The sequence below is a fragment of the Elephas maximus genome, chromosome 22, assembly GCF_024166365.1.
Source record: "Elephas maximus indicus isolate mEleMax1 chromosome 22, mEleMax1 primary haplotype, whole genome shotgun sequence".
Taxonomy (NCBI): domain Eukaryota; kingdom Metazoa; phylum Chordata; class Mammalia; order Proboscidea; family Elephantidae; genus Elephas; species Elephas maximus.
This window is the reverse complement of record NC_064840.1, coordinates 24,462,384-24,486,025: the sequence shown is the minus strand read 5'-3', so window position 1 is coordinate 24,486,025 and position 23,642 is coordinate 24,462,384. Positions and strand designations below refer to the sequence as shown.

At 39.6% G+C, this 23,642-nt stretch overlaps 1 protein-coding gene across 6 annotated transcripts in view; it reads right to left on the bottom strand.

Annotated features, from left to right (window-relative positions):
• PRR14L (proline rich 14 like) overlaps window positions 1–23,642 on the bottom strand; it is an 82,039-nt gene that overhangs the window by 40,000 nt on the left and 18,397 nt on the right. For 5 of the 6 annotated variants that reach the window (XM_049865434.1, XM_049865430.1, XM_049865433.1 and 2 more), the window contains one exon: window positions 2,605–2,677. The exons of the other annotated variant lie outside the window; for it this stretch is intronic. In XM_049865434.1, the coding sequence (XP_049721391.1) occupies window positions 2,605–2,677 (73 nt within the window). The remainder of the gene's footprint in view (window positions 1–2,604; window positions 2,678–23,642) is intronic. 6 annotated transcript variants of the gene reach the window in all.

Below are 23,642 nucleotides of genomic sequence, written 5' to 3'. Positions count from 1 at the left end.
GACACCAAGCACGTATGGAACAAAAGAAAAAAAAATTGGACTTCATCAAAATTAAAAAACTTCTGTGCATCTAAGGACTTTATCAACAAAGTAAAAACACAACCTACAGAATGGGAGAAAATATATGGGAACCATATATTTGATAAAGGAGCCCTGGTGGTACAGTGGTGAAAGAGCTAGGCTGCTAACTGAAAGGTCGGCAGTTCAAGCCTGGGAGAAAGATGTGGCAGTTCTATTCTGTCCTATAGGGTTGCTATTGGTTGGAATCAACTCGATGGCAGTTTTTTTTTTTTTTTTAAATATATATATCTGAAAAGTGTTTAATAATCCAGAATATGGATTATTACAACTCAACAACCAAATGACAACCTAATAAAAAAATGGGCAAAGGACTTGAAAAGACATTTCATCAAAGAAGATATACAAATGACCAACAAACACATGAAAAGATGATCAGTGTCATTAATCATCATTGTTGTCAAGTGCTGTCAAGTTGATTCCTACTCCTAGCGTCTCTATAGGACAGAGTAGAACTATCCCACAGGGTTTCTAGGCTTTAAATCTTTTTTTTTTTTTTTAATTGTGCTTTAAGTGAAGGTTTACAAATCAAGTCAGTCGCTCATACAAAAATTTATATATGTACCTTGCTATGTACTCCTAGCTGCTCTCCCACTGAGACAGTACATTCCTCTCCATCCTGTATTCCCCATGTCCATGCAGCCAGCTTCTGTTCCCCTCTGCCTTCTCGTCTCCCCTCTAGACAGGAGCTGCCCACATAGTCTCATGTGTCTACTTGAGCCAAGAAGCTCATCCCTCACCAGTATCATTTTCTGTCTTATAGTCCAGTCCAATCCCTGTCTGAAGGGTTGGCTTTGGGTATGGTTCCTGTCTTGGGCTAACAGAAGGTCTGGGGACCATGACCTCCAGGGTCCTTCTAGTCTCAGTAAGACCATTAAGTATGGTCTTTTTATGAGAATTTGGGGTCTGCATCCCACTGCTCTCCTGTTCCCTCAGGGATTCTCTGTTGTGTTCCCTGTAAGGACAGTCATTGGTTGTAGCTGGGCACCATCTAGTTCTTCTGGTCTCAGTCTGATGTAGTCTCTGATTTATGTGCCCCCTTCTGTCTCTTGGGCTCATAATTACCTTGTGTCTTTGGTGTCTTCATTCTCTTTTGCTCCAGCTGGGTTGAGACCAATTGATGCATCTTAGATGGCTGCTTGCTAGCGTTTAAAACCCCAGACCCCACTCACCAACGTGGGATACAGACAGTGTCTAAACTGCACCCTTACTTAAGACCCTAAGTACAAGGTGAGACATGCAAAACTACATCTGTCATCTTCAGAGCAAGGTCCTTTAATTTACACTGGACAGCCAAGCCTCTGAGCTAGAGAGAAAACCTCCAGCAGTGGGAAGCAGGGTGACAAACTAGGACAAGCATCCTTCCCCGTAAGAACAATTTATACTTCATTCTCTATTCAGGCTGCTAGGAAGCCAAGAGTCAAGTGTGATGTTCTATCACAGTAACAAAATGCTCGTATAATTTATTTGCTTTATCTTCTTTTTTTTTCGAAATTCTAATTATTCTACATCATTAACCTTAGTTGTACAATACACACAGTCCTCTCTGAAGTTATTTAACATTATTTTTAGAAAATAAAAGAGTGGCTAGAGAGCAAGACTAGAAGTCAGGGTCCTGGGGGAGGGAGATCGTGGGACCTTAGCTCAGCCACTTTCTTCCTCTTTGAGCCTCAGCTACTTCAACCAAACAATCAAGCAAGCAAACTAAAGGTAAGTCTTAGATGCCTATATTCAACCATGGTTTTGAGGACCAAAATGAGTTAACGGGAATGAACTACTTTGAAAATTCTCAAGGTGACCTGAGTAAACACTTTTCTGCCGTTCCTGCCCCAGAGAACAATACGATGCACTTCCACAGCACTGAACTATACTGGGTGAATTCCTGCCCCATCCATGTTAACCCTTCTGAACAGGCAGTTTAGTTTTATAAAATCAAATAAAAGATTTCACATCAGTAGTGAAGGTTCAACACACCGTCAACAGAGACTCATTACAGAAAAAGCGGAGGCAAACTATTGTCAAAAATAAGGCATTATTCCATTACACAACCATATTCACGAGCCATAACAAGAATTTCTATTGTTCCAGAAGTTCACCGTTCAGCCAAAGATTAGACAGGTCTATAAAACTAATAATAACATACAGGAGGAACATGCTTCTTAGTTCAATCATGTACACAGACCAAAACGGCAACATAACATCTGCCCAAAAGCAACGACAAGAAGGCAGGAAGGAAGAATGAACAGATGGAAATGGGAATGCAAACAAGGATTTGGGGTGTGGAAGGGGAGAGTGTTGACACATGATGGGGATTGCAAGCAATGTCACAAAATAAATTGTGCATAAATTGTTGAATGAGAAACTAATTTGTTCTGTAAAGTTTCACCTAAAGCACAATTTAAAAGAAAAATTCTAGTGTTAAGCCCCTCTGCAAGGTAGGCACCTTACATTCCCAGTACAAAACAAACTGTAAACTGAAGCGGTGTGTATAAGAAGCAGAAGAAAAGATTTAAGAGAAATAAATACCTTTGCTCCTTAGAAAATCTTCAGGGAGGTCAGCGCATAAAAGTTCTTTCCTTGATTGCATCAAGAGTTCCTCCTACAGTAAGAAAATCCAGGAGTCAAAAAGGATTTAGAGATATTTGAGCTCATGAATGTTAATTATTCCTTGAGACTTCCGTATGACTCCAGAGAACTTGGCAGCAGTCACAAGTATTGGGAACTGAAGGACATCTCAAATGTAAGCAAGTATCATCAATAAAAACTTCCACTTCTCTAGAATTTGAACTTGAACAGTCAAATTTTCCAAGCTCTGGACAAAAGAGGTTTAAAATATCAACCAGCAGATACAATCAAGATCCTATAAACACCTTCTGAAACAAGAAACAAATCGTTGCAATGTAACTTTAACTTATTTCACAGGAAAACATCAGGAAATTGATGTATCTCAGTCCCTAACCATTCTAGATAAAGGAAGTTATCACATAATAATTTTTCCCCAACCTTCTTAGAAGGGCTGTTCTTTTTCACCCCCCTTCATCAAACCAGGGAGAGGAGAGACCATCATTAATCACAAACAATTTTCTCCTGCAGAGGAAATTCAGAAAAATGGGACAAGGCAATGGCAGAATGGGTACATTATATAGCAACTGGCTTGGAGTCCCATGAAGTAATAGTTCTACCAGGTTTACAAGCTGGGAGACTGACAGACCAAAGATTGCTGCTTACACTAAACTTTCCTTCTTTTCTATTTATTCGTTCTCAACTTTTCTTCTGACTCACCTCTCTCCCCTGCCCTAAGGTTCAAAAAAAAAAAAAACACTGATTTAATTGGTAAGTAGAAGATTCTGACATAGCACAAACTAAATCAGTGAAATCATCAATACAACTTTTGATATTTTTTTCCCCTTCATTTTTATAGCACCTTTTCTTTTAAAAACTATTTTAAAACAAGCAAAAGCCATCTGGACTCTAAGCATGAGTCTGCAGTGGAAACAGAACATGGGACTGGGAGAGGGAAGACATAAGGAATGGTGAATACAGGTGGCCTCAGATAAGAATAAACCCCACCATTGGAATTGAGAGATGAGGACTGGAATGGATAGTCACATACGAATCAGGACTATTCCTTCATTTTCTATGGAAACGTTAATGTGGCATACTTTTGCATAGCATGAACTTAAAACAAACATCTGCCAGATAACTTATGGGTCACAGTACCAGGTGTGGCAATAAAGAACATATTGTAGCATGATGACAGACTGAACTAACTTGTAAATGAGAAGAAAAAACTCTTTTGAAGGAATGATGAAATCAGAAAATTACCATCTGGTAACCAACAGAGTAATAAATTATCTCAAGCCAAGAACCATCAATGGATGTTAAAACTAGTGGCTACAAGTCTGAATGAAAAACAGAAATATTTACATAGTCTCAAAGTATCTGCCCACAAGATACTTATTAAAGCCCAACAAGAGGAGAAAACTGGCAGGCGTCCCTGAACCTGTGATCCCAGTTTACCTCCTCAGGAGTGAGTCATTCCAACACCAGAAGCCTCCTGATGGGATGCACTGAAAAGAATCAGCATCACTTCCGCACTATTCCTGCCCCCAAAATGCATAACCAGAGTCTTATCAAGAGGAAACTGAAGGATGTTCTACAAAATAAATGGCCTATGCTCTTCAGGACTAAGGTGCACCTGACACGAGCCATAGTATTTTCAATTGCCTCATATGGATACGAAAGCTAGACAACGAACAAGGAAGACCAAAGACTTGATGCCTTTGAATTATGCTGTTGGCAAAGAATACTAAATATATCATGGACTGCCAGAAGAATGAACAAATCCGTCTTGGAAGAAGTACAACCAGAATGCTCCTTAGAAGCGAGGATGGCAAGACTGTGTCTTACACACTTAGGACAAGTTATCAGGAGGGATCAGTCCCTGGAGTAGGACATCATGCTTGGTAGAGCATAGGGCCAGCAAAAAAGAGGAAAGCCCTCAACGACATGGATTGACACAGCGGCCACAACAATGAGCTCAAACATAACGACAACTGTGAGGATGGCAAAGGACCGGGCATTGTTTTGTTCTGTGGTATGTGGGGTCGTTAGAGTCAGAAGTGACTCGACAACACCTAACATCATCATCACAAAGGAGATCGGTGGGACAACTGGCCAAATTTGAATGTGTTCTATAGATTAGTACTCAGATCAGTGTTAATTTCCTGATTATGATTAAGGTACTGTGGTCATGTAACATGTCGGCTAGGAAATACACACTGAAGTAGTCAGGCATGCAAATATCTACGATATTAAAAGTTGTAATAACATTTTCATTGACCTGCATCTTTAGGTTTATGCTAGGACAGAAACTTTTACTTATCAATTAAATCAGTATTTTTTTTTTTTTTTTTTTTCCTAACTTTAGGGCACAGGTGACTATAAGTCAAGTCTGTGGCTACTCTCAAGTTGTTCAGAAAAAAAAAAAAAGGGCAAATGTGCTAAAATTATAACATGTCAGGAAACTGCATAAAGGGTATATGGGAATTCTTTGTATTATTTTTGCAACTTTTCAGGAACCATCAAATTTAGTTTCAAAATAAATGGTTAAGGAAACAACTTTATTTGTAGTTACATTTGATCCTTTCTCTAAAATGATACTATTCTCCACTTTTTCAGTTCTCAGTCTGAATGCTTGAGGTATGAGATAAGATGCTGTTTAGAATATGGAAAAGGCAGAGTGCTGGAGCAAAAGATTGTGAGGGGAGTCATTCAGAGTTGGATTCCAACCCCAAAACTGAAAGCAACCTTAAAGATGGGTGTAAGAACAAATGGGGGCTATATAAAACACCTGGCAAGACACCATGTGAGGACTGGGTGATCCATGAACAGAAGCTTCTATCATTCATAAGACCTTAGACACTCATTATCTCTTTCTGTAAGAAAAGTCAACACGACCGTCACCAACACAGGGCTAGCTAAGCCTATGTAAAGTGAGACTGGGCTCAGGTCAGCAACATACAGGCTCCTTCAGATTCTAAAGGCCTCTGCTGGTGAGCTTGTGCAACTAACCGTTACCGAGTCCTGCCCCTGGAGGGGCTGCTAGGATTTTCATTTGGCCCCATCTGTTGCTCTAAGGAAGTGCTCCTATTTGGAGTTCCAAGCTGACTGCTTCAGCCATGTCCCTCCCTTCTCCTTGGCTCTCCTAAAAGAGAAGGGCAGAAATAGAAACTAGGAGTGAGTGAGTTCACTCTCTTGGTGTCCTGCTGACTTCTTGTAAAAGGTTCTGGAGTAAGAAAAACAAGTTCCCCTTCACAAGGAGGCTGGAGATCCTACAAGATTTGAGGTCTCAAATATAATCAGAAGGCTGAGTTGAAAAGGAAACAAGGAGTGGACTGAGTTCAGATGTGAAGGCCACCACCACCACTAGGGCAGGCATCCTTCAGATGGTGAGGACTCTACCAGCCTAAGCCAGAGTCCACCCCCCTGCCCCGAAAGTGTTCGGGGGAACAGAACAGCCCACTGTACACAATGAACATATAGATAATAACCCTTTATGTATTAAAAAAAACAAAACAAAACAAAACTCATTACCGTCAAGCCGATTCTCACTCACGGCAACCCTACAGGAAACTCGAAGGACTTCCAAGGAGCAGATGGTGGATTCAAATTGCCGACCTTTTGGCTAGCAGTCAAGCTCTTAACCACTGTGCCACCAGGGCTCCCTTTAGGTACAATCCCCCTCAAATAAAGAACATTTGCAGATATTGATCAAACCTTTCTTAATCTTAAAATATTTTTATCACCTAAAAGTTCTAACTTCCAGGATTCCTGGAGGTAGAGTCCAAAACATTTCTCCCCACTATGTAGATTCTGTTAAATCTAAACATCTGAGTATTCATGTACTAACATTTTCTGAAAAATGTGTCTTGTGTGAACTAACCTTCTAGATATATGTACACAAGGATTTCTTCAACATCAAATGAGCTAACTACTATGGTTTTTAGCATTCTATAAATTATGAAACACAAGACATGTCATATATTGTAATTTTTTAATGAAATTGACAGCAAACTATCTTGCACATCCAATGTATCATTCACCTATCCACTGTATCAGAAACAAAATCAATTCTGGGTACTTCCCGGTCCTTATAACCAAAAGCACTGGGTGCCCATGGTCCATCTGCAGAACCCAACCACCTGTGCGCTCTAGGGAACAGGGGCGTACTTTCCTCACAGACACTTGCGGGACAGTTGTCAGCCCCCTGCCTTGTTCAGAGCATGACCCTCTGATAAAACCAGATACATGTATCTACACCAATCACCCCTGCCCCTCTAAGACTGTAGGACAGAGCCTGTACCACACATTTGATCACCTGATGGCCAGCTACCTGGACACATGAGCTGAATCCATGAAAGAAGAGTGAATGGACTCCAGGCTCATACACCTGGTAACAGCTCTAGCCATCTGGTGACAGGATGTTAGAGCTTCAAAGGCAAAAATAATCAAGCTAGCTCACTCAAGCAACCTATTTGGGCATATCAAAACAAAACAAAGCAAGAAGCTAGGATACAGTGAGCAAACATAAACTAATACAATAACTTACAGATGGCTCGGAGACAATAGTCAATATCAAATCATATAAAGAAGCAGACCATGATTGCTTCAACAAGCTCCCAAAACAAAGAATCAAGGGATCTTCTGAATGAAGGTGCATTCCTGGAATTACTGGATGCAGAATACAAAAAATTAATATGCAGAGCTCTTCAAGAAAACAGGAATGAGATCAGGAAGGAGATCAGGCAATCCGCAGAACAAGCCAAGCAACACACAGATAAAGCAGTTGAAGAAATTAAAAAGGTTATTCAAAAACATAATGAAAAATTTAATAAGTTGCAAGAATCCAGAGAAAGACAGCAATCAGAAATTCAGAAGATTAACAATAAAATTACAGAATTAGACAACTGGACAGAAAGCCAGAGGAGCAGAAATGAGCAAGTGGAAGGTCGAATTGGTGAAACTGAAAATAGAGCACTTGGCACCAATATATTTGAAGAAAAATCTGATAAAAGAATTAAAAAAAATGAAGAAATCTTGAGAATCATGTAGAACTCTATCAAGAGAAATAACCTATGAGTGACTGGAGTACCACAACAGGGAGGGATAACAGAAAATACAGAGAGAACTGCTGAAGATTTGTTTGCAGAACACCTCCCCGATATCGTGAAAGATGAGAAGATATCTATTCAAGATGCTCATCAAACTCCACATAAGATAGATCTTAAAAGAAAGTCACCAAGGCATATTATAATCAAACTTGCCACAATCAAAGACAAAAAAGAATTTTAACAGCAGCTACAGATAAATGAAAGGTCACCTACAAAGGAGAGCCAATAAGAATAAGCTTGGAGTACTCAGCAGAAACCATGCAGGCAACAAAGCAGTGGGATGACATACATAATGCACTGAAAGAAAAAAAATGCCAGCCAAGAATCATATATCCAGCAAAACTCTCTCTCAAATATGAAGGTGAAATTAGGACATTTCCAGATAAACAGGAGTTTAGGGAATTCATAAAAACCAAACCAAAACAACAAGAAATGCTAAAGGGAGTTCTCTGGTTAGAAAATCAATAATATCAGATTATCGACCCAAGACTAGAACACTGAAAAGAGCAATCAGATGTCAACCCTGACAGAGAAATCACAAAAATAAATATTAAAAAAAAAAAATGCTCAAAACAGGGAAACAGTGATGTCATTATGTAAAAGAAGACAACATTAAAACAATAAAGAGAGACTAAGAAATGTAGTCACAGATCTTCCATATGGAGAGGAAGACAAGGTGATATAAAGAAATAAAATTAGTTTAAACTTAGAAAAATAGGGGTAAATATTAAGGTAACCACAAAGGAGACGAACTATCCTACTCACCAAAATAAAATACAAGGAAAAAATAGAGACTCTACAGAAACAAAATCAACAACAACAAATAAGAGGAATAGACAATATATAATCTACTCAGCACAAAAAATTAAGTGGGAAAAAGACAACTGTCAATAACACACAAAAAAAAGACATCAAAATGACAGCACTAAACTCATACCTATCCATAATTCGCTGAATGTAAATGGACTAAATGCACCAATAAAGAGACAGAGAGTAGCACAATGGATGAAAAAAATACGATCCGTCTATATGCTGCCTACAAGAGACACACCTTAGACTTACAGAGACACAAACAAACTAAAACTCAAAGGATGGAAAAAAACATATCAAGAAAACCACAATCAAAAAAGAGCAGGAGTAGCAATATTAATTTCTGACAAAATAGACTTTAAAGTTAAATCCACTGCAAAGGATAACGAAGGACACCATATAATGATTAAAGGACAATAAACCAGGAGGATATAACCATATGAAATATTTAAGCACCCAATGACAGGGCTGCAAGATACTTAGAACAAACTCTAACACCATTGAAAAGTGAGAGAGACGGTGCCACAATTACAGGAGACTTCAACACATCACTTCCGATGAAGGACATAACATCTAGAAAAAAGTTTGATAAAGACATGGAAGATCTAAATGCCACAGTCAACCAACTTGACCTCACAGACACATACAGAACACTCTACCCAACAGGAGCCAAGTACACGTACTTTTCCAACACACATGGAACATTCTCTAGAATAGACCACACACTAGGTCATAAAGCAAGCCATAGAAGAATCCAAAACATCAAAATATTACAAAGCACCTTCTCTGACCATAAGGCCATAAGAGTAGAAATCAATAACAGAAAAAGCAGGGAAAAGAAATCGAATACTTGGAAACTGAACAACACTCTGCTCAAAAACAATTGGGTTATAGAAGACATCAAGGATGGAATAAAGAAATTCATTGAGTCCAATGAGAATGAAAACACTTCCTAACAGAACCTTTGGGACACAGTGAAAGCAGTGCTCAGAGGTCAATTTATATCAGTAAATGCACACATCCAAAAAAGGGCCAAAATCAAATAATTATCCCTACAACTTGAACAAATAGAGAGCAACGGAAGAAACCCTCAGGCACCAGAAGAAAGCAAATGATAAAAATTAGAGCTCGAATTAAATGAAATAGAGAACAGAAAAACAACTGAAAGAGTTAACAGGACCAAGAGCCGGTTCTTTGAAAAAATTAATAAAATTGATAAACCACTGGCCAAACTGACAAAAGAAAAACAGGAGAGAAAGAAATAACCCGAATAAGAAATGAGATGGGCGATATTACAACAGACCCAACTGAAATTAAAAGAATCATATCAGATTACTATGAAAAACTATACTCCAACAAATGTGAAAACCTAGAAGAAATGGATGAATTTCTAGAAACACACTACCTACCTAAACTAACAAACAGGTAGAACAACTAAATAAACCTATAAAAAAAAAAAAAAGAGATTGAAAACGTAATTAACTCCCAACAAAAAAAAAAAGCCCTGGCCTGGACGGCTTCACTGGGGAGCTCTACCAAACATTCAGAGAAGAGTTAATACCACCACTACTAAAGGTATTTCAGAGCATGGACAAGGATGGAATATTCATCCTATGAAGCTAGCACGTCCCTGATACCAAAATCAGGTAAAGACACCACAAAAAAAAATTACAGACCTATATCCCTCATGAACTTAGATGCAAAAATCCTCAACGAAATTCTAGCCAATACAATTCAAAAACATATCAAAAAAAATAATTTGCCATGACCAAGTGGAATTCATACCAGGTATGCAGTGATGGTTCAACATTAGAAAAACAATTAACGTAATCCATCATATAAATAAAAGAGAAGAACCACATGATCTTATCAATTGATGAAGAAAAGGTATTTGACAAAGTTGAACACCCATTCATGATAAAAACTCTCAACAAAATAGGAATAGAAGGAAAATTCCTCAACAAAACAAATGGTATTTATACAAACCCAGCAGCCAACATTATCCTAAATGGAGAGAATCTGAAAGCATTCCCCTTGAGATCCAGAACCAGAAAAGGATGCCCTTTATCATCACTCTAATTCAACATTGTGTTAGAGGTCCTAGCCAGAACAACTAGTCTAGATAAAGAAATAAAGGGCACCCAGATTGGCAAGGAAGAAGTAAAAGTATCTCTATTTGCAGATGATATTATCTTATACACAGAAAACCCTAAAGAATCCTCAACAAAACTACAAAAACTAATGGTTCAGCAGAGTGTCAGGATAGAAGATAAACACACAAAAATCAGTTGGATTCCTCTACACCAACAAAAGAACATTGAAGAAGGAATCATCAAATCAATACCATTTACAGTAGCCCCCAAGAAGATAAAATACTTAGGAATTAATCTTACCAGAGACGTAAAAGACCTACTCAAAAGAAAACTACAAGACATTACTGCAAGAAACATAAAGATCTACTTAAGTGCAAAAACATACCTTGCTCATGGATAGGAAGACTTAACATTGTAAAAATGTCTATGCTACCAAAAGCCATCTATAGATACAATGCAATTCTGATCCAAATTCCAACAACACTTTTTAATAAGATGGAGAAACGAATCACCAACTTCATATGGAAGGGAAAGAGGCCCCGGATAAGTAAAGCATTACTGAAAAAGAAGAACAAAGCGGGAGGCCTCACTCTACCTGATTTGAGAACCTATTATACCACCAGAGTAGTCAAAACAGCCTCGAACGGGTACGACAACAGATATAAAAACCAATGGAACAGAATTGAGAATCCAGACATAAACCCATCCACATATGAGCAGCTAATATTTGACAAAGGCCCAAAGTCAGTTAAATGGGGAAAAGACAGTCTCTTTAACAAATGGTGCTGGTATAACTAGATATCCAACTGCAAAAAATTGAAACAAGGCCCATACCTTACATCATGAACAAAAACAAACTCAAAATGGATCAAAGGCCTAAATATAAAATCTAAAATGATAAAGATCATGGAAGAAAAAATAGGGAAAATGCTAGGAGCCCTAATACATGCCATAAACACTACATAAAATATTGCTAACAATGAAGAAGACAAACAAGATAACTGGGAGCTCCTAAAAATCCAACACCTATGCTCATCCAAGGACTTCACCAAAAGAGTAAAAAGATTACCTACAGACTGGGAAAAAGCTTTTAGCTATGGCATTTCCTATTAGTGTCTGATCTCTAAAATCTACGTGATACTGCAAAAACTCAACTACAAAAAAACAACCCAATTAAAAAATTGACAAAAGATATGAACACATACTTCACCAAAGAAGACATTCAGGTAGCTAACAGATACATGAGGAAATGCTCACTATTATTGGCCATTAAAAAAAACTCAAACCCAGTGCCGTCCAGTCGATTCCAACTCATAGTTACCCTACAGGACAGAGTAGAACTGCCCCATAGAGTTTCCAAGGAGCGCCTGGCGGATTCGAACTGCCGACCCTCTGGTTGGCAGCTGTAGCACTTAACCACTATGCCACCAGGGTTTCCATCATTAGCCATTAGAGAAATGCAAATCAAAACTACAATGAGATTCCATCTCACTCCAACAAGCCTGGCATTAATCCAAAAAACACAAAATAATCAATGTTGGAGAGGTCGTGGAGAGACTAGAACACTTATACACTGCTGGTGGGAATGTAAAATGGTACAACTACTTTCGACATCGATTTGGTGCTTCCTAAAAAATCTAGAAATAGAACTACCATACGATCCAGCAATCCCACTCCTTGGAATATATCCAAGAGAAATAAGAGCCTTTACACGAACAGATATATGCACATCCATGTTCACTGCAGCATTGTTCACAATAGCAAAAAGATGGAAGCAACCAACGTGCCCATCAATAGATGAATGGATAAATAAATTATGGTATATTCACACAATGGAATACTACGAATCGATAAAGAACAGTGAGGAATCTGTGAAAAATTTCATAACATGGATGAACCTGGAAGGCACCATGCTGAGTGAAATTAGTCAGCTACAAAAGGACAAATATTTTATAAGACCACTTTTCTAAGAACTGGAGAAATAGTTTAAATAGAGAAGAAAATCTTCTTTGATGGTTATGAGTGGGGGGGAGGGAGGGAGGAAAGGGGTTTTCACTATTTAGATAGCAGATAAGAACTATTTTAGGTGAAGGGAAAGACAACACAGAATACAGAAGAGGTCAGCACAACTGGACTAAACCAAAAACAAAAAAGCTTCCTGACCAAACTGAATGCTTTGAAGGCCAGTGTATCAGGGCGGGTGTCTGGGGACCATGGTTTCAGGCGATATCTAAGTCAACCGGCATGATAAAATCTATTAAGAAAACACTCTGCATCCCACTTTGGAGAGTGGTGTCTGGGGTTTTAAATGTTAGTTAGCAGCCATCTAAGATGCATCGATCGGTCTCAAACCACCTGGAGCAAAGGAGAATGAAGACCACCAAATAACCAAGGTAATTATGAGCCCAAGAGACGGAAAGGGCTACATAAATCAGACTACATCAAGGGAATGGTGTCGCATTCATTGTCAAAAAAAAAAAAAAAAGTTTCAAGATGTATCCTGAAGTAGAACGCTGTCAGTGATAGGATAATACCCATACGCCTACAAGGAAGACCAGTTAATACGACTATTATTCAAATTTATGCACCAACCACTAGAGCCAAAGATGAAGAAAGAGAAGATTTTTATCAGCCGCTGCAGTCTGAAATTGATCAAACATGCAATCAAGATGCATTGACGATTACTGGTGATTGGAATGCAAAAGCTGGAAACAAAGAAGGATCAGTAGTTGGAAAATATGGCCTTGGTGATAGAAACAATTCCAGAGATTGAATGACAGAATTTTGCAAGACCAACGACTTCTTCATTGCAAATACCTTCTTTCACCAACATAAACGGCAACTATACACATGGACCTCACCAGATGGAGCACACAGAAATCAAAGTGACTACATATGTGGAAAGAGATGATGGAAAAGCTCAATATCATCAGTCAGAACAAGGCCAGGGGCCGACTGTGGAACAGACCATCAATTGCTCATATGCAAGTTCAAGATGAAACTGAAGAAAATCAGAGCAAGTCCACGAGAACCAAAATATGACCTTGGAGTATATCCCACCCGAATTTAGAGACCACGTGAAGAATAGATTTGGCGCACTGAACACCAGTGACCGAAGACCAGATGAGTTGTGGAATGACATCAAGGACATCATACGTGAAGAAAGCAAGAGGTCATTGAATAGGCAGGAAAGAAAGAAAAGACCAAGATGGATGTCAGAGGAGACTCTGAAACTTGCTCTCGAATGTCAAGCAGCTAAAGCAAAACGAAGAATTGATGAAGTAAAAGAACTGAACAGAAGATTTCAAAGGGCGGCTCGAGAAGACAAAGTAAAGTATTATGATGACATGTGCAAAGAGCTGGAGCTGGGAAACCAAAAGGAAAGAACATGCTTGGCGTTTCTCAAGCTGAAAGAACTGAAGAAAAATTCAAGCCTCGAGTTGCAATAGTGAAGGATTCTATGGGGAAAATATTAAATGACACAGGAAGCATCAGAAGATAGAAGGAATACACAGAGTCATTATACCAAAAAGAATTAGTCGTCGTTCAACCATTTCAAGAGGTGGCATACAATCAGGGATCGATGGTATCGAAGGAAGAAGTCCAGGCTGCTCTGAAGGCACTGCCGAAAAACAAAGCTCCAGAAATTGATGGAGTATCAATTGAGATGTTTAAACAAACAGATGCAGCGCTGGAGGTACTCACTCGTCTATGCCAAGAAATATGGAAGACAGCTTCCTGACCAATTGACCGGAAAAGATCCATATTTACGCCTATTCCCAAAAAAGGTGATCCAACTGAATATGGAAATTATAGAACAATATCATTAATATCATACGCAAGGAAATTTTGCTGAAGATCATTCAAAAATGGCTGCAGCAGTATATAGACAGGGAACTGCCAGAAATTCAGGCCGGTTTCAGAAGAGGGCGTAGAACCAGGGATATCATTGCTGATGTCAGATGGATCCTGGCTGAAAGCAGAGAATACCACAAGGATGTTTACCTGTGTTTTATTGACTGTGCAAAGGCATTTGACTGTGTGGACCATAACAAATTATGGATAACATTGCAAAGAATGGGAATTCCAGAACACTTAATTGTGCTCATGAGGAACCTTTACATAGATCAAGAGGCAGTTGTTAGGACAAAACAAGGGGATACTGTTTGGTTTAAAGTCAGGAAAGGTGTGCGTCAGGGTTGTATTTTTTCACCATACCTATTCACTCTGTATGCTGAGCAAATAATCCGAGAGGCTGGACTATATGAAGAAGAACAGGGCATCAGGATCGGAGGAAGGCTCATTAGCAACCTGCGTTATACAGATGACACAACCTTGCTTGCTGAAAGTGAACAGGACCTGCAGCACTTACTAATGAAGATCAAAGACCACAGCCTTCAGTATGGATTGCACTTCAACATAAAGAAAACAAAAATCCTCATAACTGGACCGATAACCAGAGAAAAGACTGAAGTTGCCCAGGATTTTATTTTCCTTGGATCCACAATCAACAGCCATGGAAGCAGCAGTCAAGAAATCAAAAGACGCATTGCAATGGGAAAAACTGCTGCAAAGGACCTCTTTAAAGTGTTGAAGAGCAAAGATGTCACCTTGAAGATTAAGGTGCGCCTGACCCAAGCCATGGTATTTTCAATCACATCATATGCATGTGAATGCTGGACAATGAATAAGGAAGACAGAAGGAGACCTGAGGCCATTGAATTGTGGGGAAGAATACTGAATATACCATGGACTGCCAAAAGAACAAACAAATCTGTCTTGGAAGAAGTACAACCAGAATGCTCCTTAGAAGCAAGGATGGTTGAGACTGCGTCTTACATACTTTGGACATGTTGTCAGGAGGGATCAGTCCCTGGAGAAGGACATCATGCTTGGCAGAGTACAGGGTCACCGGAAAAGAGGAAGACCCTCAGCAACGTGGACTGACACAGTGGCTGCGACAATGAGGTCAAGCCTAACAACGACTGTAAGGACGGCTCAGGACCGGGCAGTGTTTCGTTGTGTTGTGCATAGGGTTGCTCTGAGTCAGAACCGACTTGATGGCACCTAACAACAACATCAGCCTGAGACCAGAAGAACTAGATAGTGCCTGGCTACAACTGATGACTGCTCTGACAAGGAACACAACAGAGTAGCCCTGACGGAGCAGGAGGGCAGCAGGATGCAGACTTCAAACTCTCGTAAAAGACCAGACTTAATGGTCTGACTGAGACTAGAAGGACCCCGGTGGTTATGGTCCCCAGACGTTCTGTTAGCCCAATACAGGAACCATTCCCAAAGAGAACTCTTCACACAAGGATTGGACTGGACAATGCGATAGAAAGTGATACTGGTGAAGAGTTAGCTTCTTGGATCAAGTAGACACATGAGACTATGTTGCCATCCCTGTCTGGAGGGGAAATGGGAGGGCAGAGTGGGTTAGAAGCTGGCCAAATGGATACGAAGATACAGAGTGGAGGGAAGGAGTGTGCTGTCTCATTAGAGGGAGAGCAACTAGGATTATTACGCTAGGTGTATATAAGTTTTTGTATGAGGGACTGACTTGGTTTGTGAACTTTCACTTAAAGCACAATAAAAATTAAAAAGAAAAAATGAACTTTGGATATTTCTCCAAAGTTTAGGAAGATTTTAGGAGGGTTTTGAAAACTGTTCTTATTATTTATCTGGGTCTGATTCCCATTAAAATGTGGCTGTATGTCCTGGAAAAGATGCAATTCTGATATATTCCTACGAGACTGGTTTAGAGCAGGAAAAAAAAAAAAAATCACCGACTCTCATGGATTGAATTATGTCCCCCCAAAAATACGTGTATCAACTTGGTTAGGCCATGATTCCCAGTATTCTATGTTGTCCTCCTTTTTGTGATTTTAATTTTAAGAGGATTAGGGTGGGATTGTAACACCACCCTCACTCAGGTCTCCTCCAGGAATCAAAGAGTTTCCCTGGGGTGTGGCCTGCACCACCTTTTATCTCTCAAGAGATAAAAGGAAAGGAAAACAATCAGAGTTGGGGACCTCATACCACCAAGAAAGTAGCACCCGGAGCACAGCGTGTGCTTTGGGACCAGGGTCCTGCACCTGAGAAGCTCCTCGACCATGGGAAGATTGAGGACAAGGACCATCCTCCAGAGTGAGAGAGAGAGAAATCCTTCCCCTGGAGCCAACACCCTGAATTTGGACTTATAACATACTAGACTGTGAGAAAATAAATTTCTCTTCGTTAAAGCCATCCACTTGTGTTATTTCTGTTATAGCAGCACTAGATAACCAAGACACAAACGCCTTAAGAAGGAAAAAGCAATATACATGGAACTCTTTAGCTTTTATAAGCAGGGTACAGAAGCTCCTCTGGGCCTGATGTGCCTCTGACCTCTTCCTCATCTGAGCTTTTTGAGCTGGCGATCAGTTGGTATAGGGCAGCAGTGGGCACGTCCACAGGCTGGACTACAATACACTGTAGTATACAGTAAACTGCCAAAATATAGAGCAAATGAGATATGTCCCACTTACTGGCATTTTTGGAAACAGATATGATTACGTTAATAGCTAAGAACACTCCGGTAATAAAGAAAATTTTTATATCTCTACATGAATCTTTCGGTTTCTTACACTTGCATATCTAGAAAGGAACACCTGCAATATGGTAACTTTAAATCACCTTTGCACAGGTTAAAAAGGAATATTCCTCCATGCATCTAAGAAACAACCGGTGACTTTTAACAAAGCATCAATAATGTTAGCTGGGTAAGGCATTTCATTACACCCCCCCAGACTGAATTATCTAAGAGAATTGCTGATCTAATTAGAACAAGTTCTAAGTTAATTTTCAGCAATGTGCCAATTGTGCTTTGGTAGTTCTCTGTCACACATTTAACCTGAATTGAGAACCCTGGGCAAACCATCAGGGTGGGTACCACAGTTGCCCTGGCTGACCCAGAGAGCAGCTTATGGCCACCAGTTTTGCTACGGAAAGCTTGAAGTTCAGATTCTTCACCTATAAGACAGGTGGAATACTTTCCAGGAAGATTTCCTTTTAAGCAAACAGCAAGCTCCTTCACACTACTGCAATTTCCACTTAGGAACAAAGGCTTTTGGGGTTAAAAGTGAGTACGTTTAATTAATACTTAGTGCACCAACCTTTCATTTTAGTAAGTTTATGCAAACTGCAAAAAGATTGGGTGTCTTATGATCATGCCATTAAAAAACAAGTTTCTCAAACAGCATAAGGTGCTTCAAGTGATTAACAGTCACTGTGCTTGCTTATTTGATGTCCCTGCTCCATTCCACCTACCTTCAAATATCCTGGACTTTGACATGACATAGCTAAAAGACAATTCAGAACTGTTCTCCACGTCTGTGTAGAACATGAATAAAGTATTATATCTTGAGGCCAAAGCTTTTAAACACATTCAGCCTCGGCAGATCTCCCAGTATGGGGAGAAAAAAAGCAAATGAATGAAAGCGAAGCACTCTACAGCTTGTATCTAAGCACTTAAAAAAAAAAAAAAAAAACAGCTGCACGCTATATAAGCTGTCAGTGTGAAATCGCCGCGTCAAATGTCACAGATCCATCCCCCTGTATCTTCAGCACATGCTCCTTAAATAAGGCCAATCTTCCACATCCTGGCTGATAGCCTCTGCAAGCACCATCGTCTGTGACCTTTCTCCCCACAAATGTGGGCTTCAGAGCTGAATGCTTGCTTTCAGGATGTGGTTTGGCTCCTGCAGCTCAGCTGTCACTTCCATAGCGCCTGCTCTCGGATAATTTTCCCTCCCTCTCTTTCACCTTTCTTCTCTCCCTCCATTAATGGGGTGCCCTGGATCAAAGCACAGTATTAAGTTACATGTTTTTACACCTTTATGACACAATTCCAAGGCAAGAAAGGATTATCTTTTGTTGTTTACCTTTTCATGACTGAGGGGTTTATTTCATAATTGGGTTTTTTTTTTTTTTTTTTTTAACATTCGACGTTAATCGTGCAGATGATGACTTGGAAGCCTAGATGGAGCCCCTGTCCCCTTGAAGTTGCTACCTTTTCTGCCTTGTCATCTGAGTGTAAATCCAAACCGTAGCCAGTTCCTGATTGTGGGCATCTGAATACATGAGATGAGGAATACCTGAAGGAAAAGAACTTTGAAGAATGCTGCTTTTACAAAAAAAAAAAAAAAAAAAAGACAACTAGAAAAAAAATCACAGAATTTTAGGATGGCAAAGAACACCCTGGAGATTGCTTTGTCCAAACCAGAATCCCCTTTGCTACATCCCTGACGTGGAGTTAGTTATCTAGTACTGCCATAACAGAAATACCACAAGTGGATGCCTTCAACAAACAGAAGTTTATTCTCTCACAGTCTAGTAGGCCACAAGTCCATATACAGGGTGTCAGCTCCAGGGGAAGACTTTCTCTCTTAATAGGGTCTATAGGAAGGTCCTTGTCATCAATCTTTCCCTGGTCTAGGGGCTTCTCCGTGCAGGAACCTTGGGTCCAAAGGACACGTTCTGTTACTGGAGCTGTTTTCCTGGTGGTATGAGGTCCCCCTGTCTCTCTGATGACTACTCTCTTTTGTATCTCAAAAGAGACTGATTTAAGACACAGCCTAATCTTGTAGATGAGTCCTCCCTCATTAACATAACTGCCTCTAATTCAAAGCACATCAGATGACAAAATGGTGACAATACTGGGAATTGGGGCCTAGACACAATTTAATCCATAAGAAGTACCAAGCCTCTTCATAAATACTACTTCCCTAGGTGGCCTAATAGATTTGTAGACTGGCCTAGCTGTTAAAAAGTACCTCTCACATTGAGTTAAATTCTGTCTCTCTAGCAAGAAGAGTTTTTACTATTATTATTTTAATTTTTAACAATTGATTTAGAAATAATTTCAGACTTCAATATAGAAAAATCTTACATAACCACAATACTATTATCAATAGCACTAAATTAACATTGCGCTCTGGTGCTTTCGAGTCAGTTCCGACCTTATAGGGACCCTAAGTACACCAGAAGGAGACACTACCCAGTCCTGGATCATTCTCACAATCGTTGCTATGTTTGAGCCCATTGTTGCAGTCATGGTGTCAATCCATCTCGTTGATGTCCTTCTCCAGGCACTGGGCCCTCCTGAAAACATGTCCAAAGTACATGAGACGAAGTCTCACTGTCCTCCCTTCTAAGAAACATGCTGGCTGTACTTTTTCCAAAACAGATTTGTGTTTCTGGCTGTCCCTGGTACATCCAATATTCTTAGCCAAAGCCATAACTCAAGGGAAATTTTTCTTCTGTCTATCTTATTCGTTGTGCAGCTTTCACGCCCATATGAGGTAACTGAAAATACCATAGCTTGGGTCAGGTGTACCTTAGACCTCAAAGTGACATCATTTTTTTTAAAAAAACATTTTAAAGAGGTCTTTTGCTGCAGATTTGCCCAATGCGACATGTCATCTGATTTCTTGACTGCTGCTTCCATGGGCATTGATTGTTGATCCAATTAAAATGAAATTCTCGACAACTTCAATACTTCCTCCATTTACCATGATGTTGCTTATTGGTCTAGTTGTGAGGATTTCTGTTTTCTGTTGAGGTATGATCCATACCAAAGGCTGGAGTCTTCGGTCTTCACCAATAAGTGCTTCGAGTCCCCTTCACATTCAGCAAGCAAGGTTGTGTCATCTAAATACTGTAGGCTGTTAATGAGTCTTCCTCCAGTCCTAATGCCACGTTCTTCTTCCGATAGTCCAGCTTCTAGGATTATTTGTTCAGCATACAGGCTGAATAGGTATGGTGAAAGGATACAAACTGACACACCTTTCCTGACTTTAAACCACACTGTATCCCCTTGTTCTGTTCAAACAACTGTCTCTTCCAAATTTGCTGGCATAAGCCAGCGAGCGCTTCCAGTGCACCGTTCATTTGTTGAAACATCTCAACTGGTATTACGTCAATTCCCGGAGCCTTGTTTTTCACCAATGCCTTCAGTGCAGCTTAGACTTCTTCCTTCAATACCATTGGTTCTTGATCATATGCTACCTCCTGAAATGGATGAATGTCAACCAATTCTGTTTGGTACAGTGACTCTCTATTTCTTCCATCTTCTTTTGATGCTTCTTGTGTCATTCGATATTTTGCCCACAGAATCCTTCAATATTGCAACTCAAGGCTTGAATTTTTTCTTCAATTCTTTCAGTTTGAGAAATCCTTATTCTTCCCTTTTGATTTCCTAACTCCAGGTCTTTGCACATTTCATTAAAACACCTTACGTTGTCTTCTTGAACTGCCCTTTGAAATATTCTGTTCAGCTCTTTTATTTCATCATTTCTTCCATTCACTTTAGCTACTCCATATTCAAGGGCAAGTTTCAGAGTCTCTTTTGACACCTATTTTTGGTCTTTTCTTTCAAATGACCTTTTGCTTTCTTCATGTATGACATTCTTGATGTCATCCCACAACTCATCTGGTCTTCGGTCATTAGTGTTCAATGCATCAAATCTATTCTTGAGATACTTTCTCAACTCAGGTGAGCTTGACCCTAGGTTGTGCTCTGGCTGTCGTGGACTTGTCTTAATTTTCCTCAGCTTCAAGAGTCACTATCATACTTTGGTGGCTTGCATATTGCTGTGACGCTATAAGCTATGCCTCCGGTATTTCAAATGTCAGCAGGGCCACCCATGATGGACAGGTTTCAGTGGAGCTTATGAGAGGCTGAAAAAAAGGACCTGGTGACCTACTTCACAAAAACTGGCCAGTGAAAACCTTATGAATGGCAGCAGAACTTTGTCTGATATAGTGCTGAAGATGAGGCTCTTATGTTGGAAGGCACTCAAAATGACTGAGGAAGAGCTGCATCCTCAAAGTAGAGTCAACCTTAACGACATGGATGGAGTCAAGCATTCAGAACCTTCCTCTGCTGATGTGCCACTACTGAAAATGAGAAGGAACAGCCGCAAACATCCATTAAAAAATCAGAAAGTGGAATGTAAAAGTATGAATCTAGGAAAATTGTAAGTCAGCAAAAATGAAATGGAACAACTGAAGAAAATGAATGCTTGAGGTTCGCTATCCTAGGCATTAGTGAGCTGAAATGGACTGCTACTGGACATTTTGAATTGGACAATCTTATAGTCTACTACGCCAGGAATGACAACTTGAAGAGGAATGGCATTGCATTCATTGTTAAAGAGAACATTTCAAGATCTATCCTGAAGTAAAACGCTGTCAGTGATAGGGTAATATCCATACACCTACAAGGAAGACCAGTTAATACGACTACTATTCAAATTTACGCACCAACCACTAAAGCCACAGATGAAGAAATTGAGACTTTTACCAACTTTTGCGATCTGAAATTGACTGAACATGCAATCAGGATGCATCGATAATTACTGGTGATTGGAATGCTAAAGTTTAAAATGAAGAAGGATCAGTAGTTGGAAAATACGGCCTTTGTGATGCTGGAGATTGCATGACAGAATTTTGCAAGACCAACGACTTCATTGCAGATAACTTTTTTCAACAACATAAATGACTACTGTACACGTAGACCTCTCCAGATGGAATACACAGGAATCAAATTGACCAGATCTGTGGGAAGAAACCATCAACTACTCATATGAAAGTTCAAGTTGAAGCCGAAGAAAATTAAAACAAGTCCATGAGAGCCAAAGTACAACCTTGAGTATATCCCACCTGAATTTAGAGACCATCTCAACAATGGATTTGATGCATTGAAATTAACACTAATGTACAGACCTTATTAAAATATTGTCATCTGCCCCAGAGTATCCTTTTGTTTGGTCAGGATCCAATCAGGCTCCCACAATGCATAACCACCAAGTCTCCGTAGTCTCCTTTAAACTTTTCAAGTCCTTAATACTTTCGAAGAGAACGTCTCTCATTTTGGATTTGTCTGATGTTTCCTCTTGATTCGATTCTATTTATGCATTCTGGGGGCAGGAATAGGGCAGAAGTGATGTTGGTCCTTCTTGGTGCATCCTATCAGGAGGCTCATGGTGTTGGAACACCTCATTCCTGGGGAAGTAAAGTGGGGTCACTTGGTTCGGGTGGGGTTTCCCCTGTTGAGGTATTATTTTTTTAATTAATAAGTTAACTTTTATAATCAATAAATATCTTGTGGGAAGAAACTTTGAGACTATGTAAATATTTTTGTTTCTCATTTATACTTGTAGCCTCGAGTTTTAACATTCATTGATGAGTTTGCTCAAAACTATTTTAACTGTGTTGGTTGCAAAATGGTGATTTTTCATATTCTCATCATTCATTTTTATTAACTTATTAATTAAAACATAATCCTATATGTATTAGTTAGGATTCTATAAGATCTTTCTTTTCTCAGTTTATTCATTCAAGTTTTTATTTATACCAGCATGGACTTTTGAGTTTTTGTTTTATTCTAAGGGTTATAATTGATTACTATCATTTATTTTAAGCTCAACTCATCCCAGACTTTCTCACTGGGCATCACTTCAAGTTGGCTCCAGTGTCCTTTTGATATGTTCCCATTACTCTTTTTTTTTTTTTGGCGGGGGTGCATTTCATATCTGTCACCACATTGTTCCAGGTGTGTCTTAGTTCCTTAGTGCTGCTATAACAAATACCACAGGTGGGTGGCTTTAATGAACAGAAATTTTTTTTCTCGGTTTAGAGGCTGGAAGGAAACTGGTGGCGTAGTGGTTAAGTGCTACAGCTGCTAACCAAAAGGTCAGCAGTTCGAATTCACCAGGCGCTCCTTGGAAACACTATTAGGCAGCTCCACTCTGTCCTATAGGATCACTATGAGTCAGAATTGACTTCATGGCAGTGGGTTTGGTTTTTTCCCCAGGTATAGGGGTTAGGATTCAAAACACATATTTGGTGGGGTGGGGTGAGGGGGACACAAGTCAATCCACAACATTCCACCCTCTGGCCCCTAAAAATTCACTGTCCTTCCAACTTGCAAAACATTCATCCC